The sequence below is a fragment of the Elgaria multicarinata genome, chromosome 10, assembly GCF_023053635.1.
Source record: "Elgaria multicarinata webbii isolate HBS135686 ecotype San Diego chromosome 10, rElgMul1.1.pri, whole genome shotgun sequence".
NCBI classification, from domain to species: Eukaryota; Metazoa; Chordata; class Lepidosauria; order Squamata; family Anguidae; genus Elgaria; species Elgaria multicarinata.
In genome coordinates, this window is record NC_086180.1 from 14006742 (window position 1) to 14020644 (window position 13903).

A 13903-nucleotide genomic window follows, 5' to 3' on the forward strand; every position below is an offset into this window, starting at 1 on the left:
AGGGGGCTGTCTAAATGCTCAGAAAGCCCCAGGGTGGGTGCACAGTGACACGGCGTCGATTATCTGACCCCCCTTTTAAAGCCATCCAAATTGGTGGCCATCACCACATCTTGTGGTAGCGAGTTCCATAGTTTAACTATGCGCTGTGTGAAGAAGTCCTTCCTTTTATCTTTCCTGGATCTCCCACCAATCAGCTTCATGGGATGACCCCATTGGGTTCTAGTATTATGAGAGAGGGAGAAAAATGCCTCCCTACCTACATTCTCCATACTATGCATCACTTCGTACACCTCTACCATGTCTCTCCTTAGCCTCCTTATTTTCCAAGCTTGAACAATCCCAGCTGTTGTAACCCTCCCTCATAGGGGAGGTGCTCCAGACCCTTGATCATTTTAGTTGCTCTTTCTTTTCCTCTTCCCTTGAGTGTCCGGAGAAGCATAGCTATTGGAGCCACGCTATAAAGATTGTCAGTGGATGAACATACAGACTTGCAAATGGAGCTTTTAGCTATTGGAATACTCTAGTGTCGCCTTCCCCAGCCTGTTGCCTGCTACATGTGTTGGACTACAGCTCCCATCATCCACAGTCAGCATGGCCAACCAGGTTGGGGAAGGCTGCGCTAATAGGTTTTGGCTTTTAAGCTGACATCCGCAAACTCCCAATGCCTTCTGTGTCATTGGCTTCATGTCTTCAATCCAGCCCAAAAACCTGATTACCAAGAAGGAGCTGTTGACTATGGATCCAGATACAGAAGACAAACAGCTGATCTATGAGATAACTGCCAGGCCGAAACACGGTTACGTGGAGCAGAAGTTGCAGCCCGGAATAGCGCTGACCACGTTCACGCAAGGTAGGGAAGCAAGACCGCTCGGTGCATTTGCTTTCTCTTTGTGCCGCACCGCGTCACTTGGCAGACTCCTGTCCTTATTTATTTATTTAAGCATTTTTATGCCGCCATTCAGCCAAAAAAGGCTCTCACGGCAGCTTACAAAAGTATTTCTTGACAGTCCCTGCCCACAGGCTTACAAGCTAAAGGACATGACACAAAAGGAAAGGGGATTGGGAGGGGGGGGGGAAAGAAAAGCAAATTCAGGCACTACAATCCAGATCGACTTGGGTAATATTGAGATAATGGGCATGTCTAGACCGCTCGGCTTTCCAAGAGGGAGGGGGGAGGATCTTGTGATATGGAGATCGTGGGATCCTCCTGCTTGGTCTACACGCGGCGCGCGATGTCCCAAGAGGACAGAGGACGTTGAGCTCGCCATTTATATATTTTTCGAAGATGAGCGCTCAAGCGCAAGGGTGTGTGTTTTTTTCTTTTAAAATATATATTCCCCAGTTACTCACGAGTAGCCAGGACAAACTGGGCCGGCCAAACCGGGACGGACAAGCTCGAGACCACGGGAAAATACGGGATTAAAGGGTATGCCAATATCCCGGGGCATGGGAGGGTTCATCCCTCCCTGCCCCCAGGATCCCCTGTGCGTCATGTGGACACACTTGGATGATCCTGGGGCAATCCCCGGGATATCGGTAGGTGAGAATCAGAACAGCAAAGTTCTTCTGTTCTTATGTGGGTCTTGAATTCGCACCTCTGCATTTCAAGCAGGGATTGAAACTAGGGATGTCGCTGGTGCCTGACTGGGTCCAGACGTCCAATGACCTCCTAATGCACGCACGCACACCCCGGACCCAGTCAGGTGCCCGCAGCACATTCACGGCCCTGTGCTTCGAATGCCCACGTGGCCTGACGTGCGCCCCGCAGCCTCAGCCCTCAACTGGAGCCTCCCATGTGCCGAACAATGGAAGCTCCGAACTTTACATATTTTCCTTGTTGCATAAATGGCGGCCGTGAAGGCTCCATTTATGCAAGAGTAAAGGGTTTGCACCTTTACTCTTGCATAAATGGGCCATTTATGGCTGCCATTTATCTAGCAGGCAGCAGATTGGGGAAGGCCGCCCTCCACACAATTTCTCCACACATAAAAAGAGCCCTGCTGGATCAGACCAAGGGCCCACCTAGTCCAGCACTCTGTTCACACACTGGCCAACTAGCTGTCGACCAGGGACCCACAAGCACGACTTGGGAGCAACCATGCATCATTTTATACATGTCTGTCATGTCCACCATTACATTCCCCCCCCCCACCAATCTAAAAAGCTCCAAATGTTTTAACCTTTTTTCATAGGGGAGTTGCTCCAGTCCCCATTTCTACACCTTTTTTTCCAATTCTGCAATATATATATATATATATGGAAGTATGATGATCAGAAGTGCACACAGTATTCCAACTGTAATCGTATCATAGATTGGTGTAAGAGCATTATGATATTAACAGTTTTAATTCTGATCCTTTTCCTGATGGCCAGCATTCAATTTGTCTTTTGTTCTTTCTTTTTTACATTAATTGCACACTGGGATGACATTTTCATCAAGCGCTCCACCACAACCCTAAACCCCCTCTTCTGGTCCATCACCACCAGCTCACATCCCATCAGCGTACGTCTGCAGTTAGTGGGTCCCCCCCCCCCCCAGTGTGGATCACTTTACATCACTTTACACTCCCAGGCTGAGAGAACACGAGCCATTTCCATGCAACATCCATCCAGGGGCAGTTTCACATTTCTTGTCGTCATTCTTGGTTTGTTCTAACATTTTGTATGAATTATAAGCTAAGTCCAGTGATAAGTCAGCATGGAGGCTATCCTTACAGCTCATATGTATGCAAAAGTTATGATTTAATGCCTGGATTAGTCCCCTAAGGAGTCTCTTCTTAACAGAGGACGTGAACTTGGGATTGATCCAGTATGTGTTGCATGAGGAGAGGACTCAAGAGACGGAAGATAGTTTTCAGTTTCTGGTAAAGGACAGCAAACCCAGTATGGTCACTGGGAATACCTTCCATATCCAGTGGTCTCTTATCAGCTTTCAGCACACCAGGTACGTAACGCAACCAGCGATGGCTTTCCCCCAGCATAACGTAGGAAATGAATGATGCAGCACTTCAGCATGCTGAAGATGCTAACACCTGCCTGTCACCTATGAGCCAGTGGCTGAGCTCTTGCTGCTGTGATGTCATGGAATGTTCACAAACAGTACGAGGCTAGAATGTTTCTTCTTTTTACAGATCGTTGATATCGTTTGTAAGTCATGCCTGGGCATTATTTTGATAGAAAAGTGGCCTATAAATATGTTAAGTAAATACATGAGAGAGGTGAAAGGCTGCAGGTGTAGTGCAGATGGGGAAAAAGGATTGACTTCCACATACTGACTTGAACTAACCAGCCAAATCATTGCCCACAGTTTCATTCAGCCAGTGTATGTACATTTTATGGGTTGATAATGTACCACACGCTCTAGAATGCATTATTTAACCAGATCTGGATTACTGGGCTTCTGCCAAATTACAGTTTTGTTATTGCGCTTTTATGCGTTTTCATTTTTCTGGAGTTGAATTAAACCAATTTGATTAAATTGAATTAACCCTAATGAAGGCAGATTGCACATTCTTGAGTAAATGAGAGGAAGACAAATGCACTCAGGCTGATTAAACTGATAGAAACTGCTGCTCAAAGCCTGAGCTTGCTAAACCTGTTAAACTCCCCTGTTAAAACAGCTCCACTGGCTTCCAGTCTGTTTCCGGGCACAATTCAAAGTGCTGGTTATGACCTATAAAGCCCTATATGGTTCGGGTCCAGGTTATTTGAAAGAACGTATTCTCCCTTATGAGCCTGCCCGTGCTTTGAGATCTTCTGGAGAAGCCCTTCTTTCAGTCCCACCTTCTTCACAGGCACGCTTGGTGGGAACATGGGAGAGGGCCTTCTCGGTGGCTGCTCCGGTGCTCTGGAACTCTCTTCCCGGGGAAGCTAGGCTGGCTCCCTCCTTGATGGGCTTTTGGAAGCAGGCTAAAACGTTTTTGCTCCAGCAGGCCTTTGGAGAAGAATCTGGCCCTCCATCTATGTTATTGTCTTATAATTTTGTTGTGTATTTTAAATGTTTATGGTTTTGTTCCCCCCCCCCAAATGTATGTTTTAAACTTTGTAAGGCCGCCTTGAGGCCCAGCATTAAATAAATTAATAATAATAATAATAATAATAATAATAATAATAATAACAATAATGGGAATAAATGGCTAAAAGCACATGGAAAGCCCCTGAATACAACAGGACATAAATTCACAACAAAGGAGGATGGATTCCTGCTGATTCTTGAGCACTTCAGTGTCTCTGGAGAGCACCTTCCCTGTGATTTGAAAAAAAACACCCCACTAGATCTGACTCTCTCTCTGTTTCCAGCTACAACGTGAGTGAAAAGGCCGGCTCCATCAGTGTCACAGTGAAGAGGATGGGAAACCTCAAGCAATACGCGATTGTTCTGTGCCGTACCGAGCAGGGAACGGCCACCTCCGGCTCTGGTTCACAGCCGGGACAACAGGATTATGTCGAGTATGCAGGCCAGGTGGGTTCAGGAAATGTGTTGCATGTTGGGTTATTGTGCCAGAACTTTTCTCTCTCTGGAACTCTGTTTGTGCTCAGAAACAAACACACATCACACAGGTCTTACACAGCAGAGCTGGTTTATTTCCTTCAGGCTTCTGTGCAGTTCAATTCAGATCAGTACAGATCAGCACACTGAGGCATACACAGAGAGCAGTGATCAGAGAGCAGTGATCAGTAAGCAGTGATCAGTTCCATTTTACACAAGTGAGAAACTATATACAGATCTACACAATTCTTATCTACATTACATACAGCTGTGATGAGGCTAACTTAGAATCTTGGCAAGGTTCCCAGAACAGCCTCTATCTCAAGGTAATTGCCCACAGATAGACTTTCTCTGTTTAACCCTGAGATAGCCATACACACACAATTTTAATGACTAAGCAAGTATTTCTTTCATATACTTAACAGTCCTCCTCTTGCGCATGTTGTTTAAATTGTGTTACAATCTGAGACCCAGCTTTAAAACATCTCTTTGTGTTTTACCATTGAACGTTCCACCTGTCCTTTCTCATTTTGTTTTACTTTGAATACCCTCAAATGAAGTAGGTTCATAGGCTATTAGTAAAGCTCTATGAGAAACCTGTTTGCTTTGGTATTCATCTGAATAACGAATTGGAGCTTTGCGTTCCCTTTCTGATCGTCTTGGCATAGTTACAGGCATAGTTTCCTCCTCTACAGTTTCTTCCCCCTCCCTCTCTTGCTGAGATTGTTCAGGAATTTCAGAAATTATTTTATAGTTAGCATGACCAAACCTTTTATGAGTTAAATGGATACACTCTTGGTGTGGTTTGCAATTGGCTATTGTTTTTGTTGTGACTTTGCTGGCTACAACTTCATTTTCTGTACAAGTATTAATTATATACAAAGATTCTTTCATTATTCCCTGCACACACACCTTGTTTCCATGTTTTATAGTACAATTTTCTTCAGTAAAACAAACCTCATACCCCATTTCTGTTAACTGAAACACACTTAGAAGATTTGTTTCCAATTCTGGTACATATAAAACACTTTGTAGTTCAACTCCCAGACAATCAAAATATACATTACCCACACCACATATCTGGATTTTTGTTCCATTTGCAAGGGTAACACACTTTTGCTCTGAAGTAGAAGTTTCCAAGGTTACAAATGAAAGTTTGTCTTTTGCCATACTTATTGAAGCCCCAGAGTCCAAAAACCAAGGATTTATTGTCTCTTTGACTCTTGCTAGAAGACACTTCTTTTTTGATTCAGCTTCATTCATGTTGTTTTCTTCTCTCCACTTTGCTGTCAACAGCTTTTTCTTCTTCTTGTTGCAATCCCGCCTTAAGTGTTCTGTGGAACCACAATTAAAGCATTTTCTTGCCTTTAATGCAGCCACCACATCAGAAGTTTTATGGCTTTGTTGAAATTCAGCCACAGGATGTTTAAAACTCTGTTGTTTTGAAGCTTGTCTTCTTTCATAGGTTTCCAGTAGTTTTCCAGCTACATACTCGAGGGTTAAATTTTTCTCCTCTTGACTTTCCATCATGGTGACAACCGCATCGTACGATGAATCAAGACTTGACATAATCACATAGACTTGGTGTATAGTTGTAAACTCCATCCCTCGTGCCCTGAGTTGATTGAAGATTTCTCTCATGCTTTTCAAATGGTTTGACATAGACTCCCCTGGTTTCAGCTTCATTCCATACAGCTTCCGGGTTAGAATTATTTTACTGCCCGCTGTTTCTCTTTGATATACAGCTTGTAGCGCATTCCAGCACTCTTTTGATGTATTCAAAAACTGAATGAAGGAAATTTGAGAGTCTTCCACAGCTAATGCAATAACTGCCATTGCTTTTGCATCGTCCTTAAACCATTTAGCATTCTGTGGATCTGCTCTATCTGGTGGATCCTCTGTGACTACATACCACAGTTCAGCCTGAATCAGATACATTTGCATTTTGTAAGACCATAATGCATAGTTAGAGTCATTCAGCTTTTCCAACAATTGATGCAAACCAGACATATTAGCTCCTGCCATTTCCTCTGCTTTAGGAATTGGTATCTCACCGTCCTCCTGCTCAGAGTCCTCCTCAGAGTCAGCCGACTGAGATTTTTCCTCACTTTGCAGCACTGGCTTTAGCTTGATGTCTTCCTTCATCAACAGTTTTCTGTTTTAGCAGACTCCTGGTTCTGATACTGCACCGTTCCCAGCAAGTTCTGGTTCTTCTGCCTGGGTTAGGCTGGCGTAGGCTGGTCTAGGCTAGACTGGGCCCATAACCTTTGTTGGGTTATTGTGCCAGAACTTTTCTCTCTCTGGAACTCTGTTTGTGCTCAGAAACAAACACACATCACACAGGTCTTACACAGCAGAGCTGGTTTATTTCCTTCAGGCTTCTGTGCAGTTCAATTCAGATCAGCACACTGAGGCATACACAGAGAGCAGTGATCAGAGAGCAGTGATCAGTAAGCAGTGATCAGTTCCATTTTACACAAGTGAGAAACTATATACAGATCTACACAATTCTTATCTACATTACATACAGCTGTGATGAGGCTAACTTAGAATCTTGGCAAGGTTCCCAGAACAGCCTCTATCTCAAGGTAATTGCCCACAGATAGACTTTCTCTGTTTAACCCTGAGATAGCCATACACACACAATTTTAATGACTAAGCAAGTATTTCTTTCATATACTTAACATTGCATTGCCCAGAAAGGATGCTCTAGAGTTGAGCACCCTGCTCCGTCTTAGGCTAAGGGGGAACATGAGAACGTAAGAAGTGCCCTGATGCTGGATCAGACCAAGGGCGTGAGCCATGCCCTGTTCAAAGCTCCAAGCCCAAGCAAATTTCCACTAAAGATATTCGTAAGTGTCAGGCACGTGCTCACCTCCGTCTCGTTCCCCATTCCCATTTTGATTTGTGCGCATTTCCTCTGTAGGATGAATCCACCCTGTTGTAGCCTGTGGAGGAAAGTTGCGCATATTAGGAAGTTTGAGCAAATTTAGGGAAACTTTCGCAAATTTCCCGTTTAATCACTGGTCGATTCGCGCAAGTTCTTCTTCGTGGTCTCTATGCATCACACATATGGGCTTTGCGCCTGCGCAGAGACCAGACCGGAACCTTCTCTAGCTAAGTGGAACGTTTTTGGCGGGAACCCCTCCCCCACGCTACCGCGCATGTCCATGGGGTTCCCGCCCTTACCTCAGTTCTTCGTCGTCCGCCGTTGTGCCTAGACCGAATAACTTTACCTCTAGCGTTTTCTCTGTAGATCTGTTTAAAATACTTTTCTAGCTTACCTTTTCTTCAGCTTTCTTCTTTTTCGTCCCTTTTTTCTCTCTTTATCTATATAAAAAAAAAAAAAAAAAAAAGTTTTTTGTAGTTAGATTTCTCCTCAGCGACTTCGGTCGTGTGAGGCCTTTATGGCAATCAAAGCACCATTTAGAAAGTGCGTCAAATGTGGAGCTAAGCTCCCTCCGTCTGACGGCCATTCTTTGTGCATTATCTGTTTGGGAGAGGGACATGTGGTAGAGACCTGCCACCATTGTATGTCTTTTACCAAACAAACCAGAAAACACCGAGCAGACCGACTCCGCTCCGTACTTTGGGAGAAGGCTCTCAAGGCCACAGAGGCCCCTTCAATGGAAAGAACGGCGGTTCATAAGTCTGTTGCCCGTAAAACGGCAGTTACAAAGACTGTTGCGGAGAAACCGTCAGACCATAGCACTGAAGTGCAGACCAGAGCAAATAGGGCTGAGATACCCCTCACGCCTGGTCGGTCTTTATCGAGTTCTATGGCTAAGACAATCCCTAAAACAGCCAGAACTCTGATATCTTCTTCTGAGCCGGAGAAGAAAAAGAAGAAGAAGAAAAAGAGGGATGTGGAGAAATCCACCGTACCGTCACCTCGACATCGGGAATCGGCCAAGAGCCATTCCACGCCTCCTGCCGTACCGACCACTTCGATACCGAGGTCACCTTCGGTACCGAGATCTATGTCAGTACCGACGGCCATGATACCGACATGTCCTCCAAGTTTATCAGAGGGTGAAATTCGGGATTCAGTGTCGGTAACGTCCGCTCGGCAACCTATGAGGCCGCAAGAACTCGTACAGCCTTCCCCAAGACGGACCTCAAGAACAGATTGGGACAGAGCATCGCAGTACTCTGATTCCCAGCCTAGATATTATGACTGGGAAAGATACCGTCCTCAACAATATTTTCAAGGGGATCAAGGTTACTACCAGCAGGAAGGTTATTATGCACAACCTCCTCCAACAACAAGAGTCTGCCAGTTGCCTCTGCCTTCTCCATCCGCTCAGTTAATGTCGACGGTATCGACGCCTCGACACCGTGCACAGCAAGCAATACCATCTGCTGCATCTGCTACTGTGCTACCGCAAGATGAACAACATGGTCTGCAAGTGGTGACGTTATCCTCACCAGAGGATAACTATCCTTCCGATTCTGAATCTGAACATTCAGTTGCTCCAGCTGCCCCTTCACCTGACGATGCAATCGATGATACAGACCCGTCCTCTCCTTCGGACGATATGGTTCGTTTTTCGGACCATATGCTTAGGATGTCCAGAGCATTGGGACTTGACATACAGGAAACAGATGAATCGGTAGTCGACCCAATTTATGATGTCTTTCAGTCGACAACGAACCAACGTTTGGCCATTCCTGTTCCTCAAGCCTTGAAACAAACGGCTCAACTGTCATGGAAAACCCCTGCAGTGACACAGGCAACATCAAAGAGATTGGAGACACTCTATAAAGTTAAGGAAGAGGATGCACAATTTTTGCTTCAACATCCTAAGCCGAATTCCATTGTAGTGGAATCGGCACAGGGACAGTCACAAAAGACTCATTCTGCACCTGTCGATAGAGAGGGGAGGAAATTGGACCAAACTGGCAGGAGAGTTTACTCGTCCTCATCTTTGGGCATCAGAGCATCGGTGTACGAGGCAACTATGGCGAGATATCAGATTTTCCTTTGGGAAAAGATGGGTTCTCTATGCGAACATCTTCCGGAGGATAAGAAGGAGCTCGCAAGAGTATTCCAGAATGAAGCGACAGCCATAGCAAGGCAGCAATTGTCTACCGCTCGACATCAGGTGGATTGCCACTCAAAGTCGATGATGGGGGCCATTTCTTTGAGGAGGCACGCTTGGCTCAGATCAGCCAATCTTACTCAAGAAACGAAAGGGAGGATAGAGAGCATGCCATTCGATGGCGAAGGTCTATTTAATACAAAGACCGACGAGACGCTGGACTCTATCTACAAGGCGAGAACAACAGCCAAAAAGATGGGGTTTACTGCTCCTCCTCCACAGACTCAATACCGACAGAAGAGATGGATAAGACCTCCTCCACAACAACAACGGCCCCAATACCAGCAACCAAGGCAGCAGCAGCAACAACTTCAAAGGAAGCGGCCTTATCAGAGCCGTTTCCAACAGGAAAAGCGTCAGCCCGACTTCTCTAAGAAGCAGCGGGTTTGACTCCTCGGCTCGAGATCCACCCCCTTTTGCGAACCGCCTAGCACCCCATTACCATCAATGGGAGTTAATAACAACAGACTCCTGGGTGCTCACTATCATCAACTCGGGCTATGCCATCGAGCTCGATGCCCTCCCTCCTTTTTCCGGCGTGAAAGCAACGACTCCATCCCCTCCTCTGCTGCTCGAGGTACAGACCTTACTATCGAAGGGAGCCATCTCTCCCGTACCTGCAGAGGAACTCAATCAGGGATTTTTCTCTCGTTACTTCACGGTCCCGAAGAAAGATGGAGGTCTTCGACCGATCATGGACTTAAGACAGCTGAACAAGTTCATCACCCCGAGGAAGTTCCGTATGACAACGGTTACTTCAATTCTGCAGCTTCTACAGAAAGGAGTTTGGTTTGCAGTGGTGGATCTGAAGGATGCGTACTTCCACATTTCCATCAGGAAGTCGCATCAAGCTTACCTTCGGTTTTCGATCGGAGCGTCCCAGTACCAGTTCACCGTTCTTCCGTTCGGATTGGCCACGGCGCCGAGGGTCTTCACGAAGGTTATGGCGGTGGTATGTGCTCACCTAAGGCAGAAAGGCATTTACGTGTATCCGTACCTGGACGATTGGCTTCTCGTAGCGGACAGCAGCGAGGCGCTCCAGTCGGATATACTAACCACCCTCAACCTGTTGGACTCGTTGGGGCTGTGGGTCAACCACGAAAAGTCCATTTTGACTCCGCAGCAGAGATTGGACTTCATAGGGGTAACCCTATCCTCTCGAGACGGGAGGGCATACTTACCGTCAACCAGGGCGAACACCTTACAGCAGTTAGCCATCGATACCGAGAGCCGCCGGAAGGTTTCGGCATGGACAATTCAGAGACTGTTAGGATTGATGGCAGCTACTACGGCGGTCATCAGATTTGCAAGGCTCAGAATGAGGATCTTGCAGGCCTGGTTTTTGAGGACTTTCGACCTCAGACACAATGCTCGACGAACTTACCTTTCGATACCGAAGCAGGTGAGGGCATCCCTGAGATGGTGGTTCTCGATGTCGACTCTTCTCGAAGGCGTTCCATTCCAACAAGACGCGCCTTCGGTAACGATCACGACGGATGCATCTTTAGAAGGATGGGGAGCCCATTGCAGCTCTTTAACCTCTCAGGGTCGTTGGCCTCGATCACAGAGGGAGCATCACATCAACCATCTCGAACTCCTGGCAGTAGAAAATGCAGTAAAAGCATTTGCACAGATGATCGAGGGCAAGAATGTCTTGATCGCGACAGACAACACTACTGTAGTGGCATACATCAACAGGCAGGGTGGAACAAGATCACACCCCCTGAACCGTTCTGCACTCAGGATATGGAACTGGTGCATAAAGAGAAGGACTTACCTGACTGCGATCCATGTAGCCGGCAAGGAGAACGTCTTTGCGGACTCTCTCAGCAGATCCTTCCATGTCGACCACGAGTGGGAGCTCGACGTCGAAGTGCGGGAAAGCCTTTTTCGGTACTGGGGCCGCCCTGTTGTCGATGTCTTCGCTACCGAGGACAACGCAGTCTGCGCCAAGTTTTGCAGCAGGGCAGGAAGAGGAAAGCGCTCTCTAGGAGACGCTTTCACCAGAACTTGGAGAGGAAATCTCCTGTACATGTTTCCTCCCTTTCCACTGTTGACAAGAGTGATAGCCAAGATCCAGATGGACAACTCCGATTGCATCCTGATCACGCCGTGGTGGCCTCGACAGACGTGGTTCTCACACGCTCTTCGGTTATCGAGAGGGGATTACATCAGGCTCCCGTCGACACCGAAGCTACTGTCTCGACACCAGGGCAGGGTTCGACACGCAGATCTGTCGACCCTCAAGATGACTGCATGGAGGATAACAACCACTCCTCCTCTGCAACTAAAACTTTGACTGTGGATCACATTATATTGGCAGCACTAAAGCCTTCCACTAGGAAAACTTATGCAGCAAAGTGGCAAAGATTTCGGAACTTTGCTTCAGTACAAGATCAAACACCAGAATCTTGCCACTTACCCTTCATCCTTAATTATTTATTGACACTTTTCCAGCAGGGACTTAAGCTCGCATCCATCAGGGTTCACCTTGCTGCGATTACATCTTTTCACCGGGGTGTGGATGGTTTTACACCTTTTACCCATCCAACAACCAAGAAATTTCTGAAAGGTCTGAAGAACACGATACCGACTGTGAAGACTATCGTGCCGCCTTGGAGCCTGTCAGTTGTGCTGCAAGCATTGACACGCAAGCCCTTCGAGCCCATGGTGTCGACAGACCTTAGGCTGCTTACTTTAAAGACTGTCTTTTTAGTAGCCATTACATCGGCAAGACGTGCAAGTGAGCTTAAAGCTCTTAGGATAGATGTCCCGTATACTATTTTTCATAAGGACAAGGTTGTGCTACGCACGGACCCAGCCTTCCTACCTAAGGTAGTGTCACCTTTTCATCTGTCCCAGCACATTACTTTGCCTGCTTTCTTTCCCAATCCATCTACACCTCTTGAGTCTTCCTTGCATACTCTCGATGTAAGAAGGGCTCTTGCTTTTTATAAAGACAGGACAGAGACATTTAGAAAAACAAAGCAACTGTTTATTTGTTATGGTGAGCCTTCTAAGGGACTCCCTGTCTCCTGCCAACGACTTTCACGCTGGATAGTGGAGACAATAGAATTGGCCTACTCTATTGCTAAATTAGAGTTAGTGAAACCTGTAACAGCTCATTCTACCAGAGCTGTTTCAACGTCGGTGGCTTTCACCAGAGGTGTTCCACTGACTGAAGTCTGTAGAGCCGCAACGTGGTCCACTCCATCCACGTTTGTCAAGCACTACAGTTTGGACACCCGTGCGAGGCAGGACTGCTCATTTGGGAGGACAGTGCTTTCAGAGATCTTCAGATGATGCACCAACCCACCTCCAAAGGTATGTCAGCTTGCTACTCGCCCATATGTGTGATGCATAGAGACCACGAAGAAGAAATGCAGGTTGCTTACCTGTAACTGTAGTTCTTCGAGTGGTCATCTATGCATTCACACAACCCACCCACCATCCCCACTTGGTGGTGTGAGACTTACAAATGACACTGTTTTATTGTGGAATGTACCTTATTTTATTTACTCTCATGTTTATGGGGGCACAACGTCGGACTCCTGTAAACTGAGGTAAGGGCGGGAACCCCATGGACATGCGCGGTAGCGTGGGGGAGGGGTTCCCGCCAAAAACGTTCCACTTAGCTAGAGAAGGTTCCGGTCTGGTCTCTGCGCAGGCGCAAAGCCCATATGTGTGAATGCATAGATGACCACTCGAAGAACTACAGTTACAGGTAAGCAACCTGCATTTTCCCATACACTCAGGGCGAGCGGTGAGCAGCGAACGGGAATCAGGCACGAAATGAGCAGTGAGACGCTCTTCGGAGAATCCTGGCGATCCTGATTTTTATTCGTTCTCCCATCCCTACTGTTGCCCCACCACCACACAGGTGCAGTTCGACGAACAGGAGGACACTAAATCCTGCACCATCCTTATAAATGATGACGACGTCTTTGAGAACATGGAGAGCTTCACCGTGGAGCTGAGCATGCCAGCCTACGCCTTGCTGGGGGCCGTCACCGAAGCCAAGGTCTTCATCACCGACGCGGAAGATGAGCCCGCCCTGCAGTTTGATAAGAAAGTCTATCACATCAGTGAGAGTGCCGGTCTCCTCTCCGCCCCCATCGAAAGGAAAGGTGTGTCGGGTTGGAGCTTAGCAGGGAGGCGAGCCAGCTCGTATCTCTGCCCATGGGTGAAACAGTGTTTAGCCTGGGCTGTCAAATCATCACGTAGACAATTAGTTTAATCTGTTGGTCTTCAATTTGATGGGTCCCAAGTCAGCCCTCTGGGGTCCCTCAGAAGCCCTGCCCCCTTTCCCCTG

At 46.9% G+C, this 13903-nt stretch overlaps 1 protein-coding gene across 1 annotated transcript in view; it reads left to right on the top strand.

Annotated features, from left to right (window-relative positions):
• Positions 1-13903, top strand: part of FRAS1 (Fraser extracellular matrix complex subunit 1) — a 355924-nt gene that overhangs the window by 302330 nt on the left and 39691 nt on the right. Inside the window, exons 51-54 of the mRNA XM_063136077.1 lie at positions 700-850; positions 2785-2944; positions 4300-4462; positions 13472-13718. Coding sequence (XP_062992147.1) covers positions 700-850; positions 2785-2944; positions 4300-4462; positions 13472-13718 — 721 coding nt within the window. The remainder of the gene's footprint in view (positions 1-699; positions 851-2784; positions 2945-4299; positions 4463-13471; positions 13719-13903) is intronic.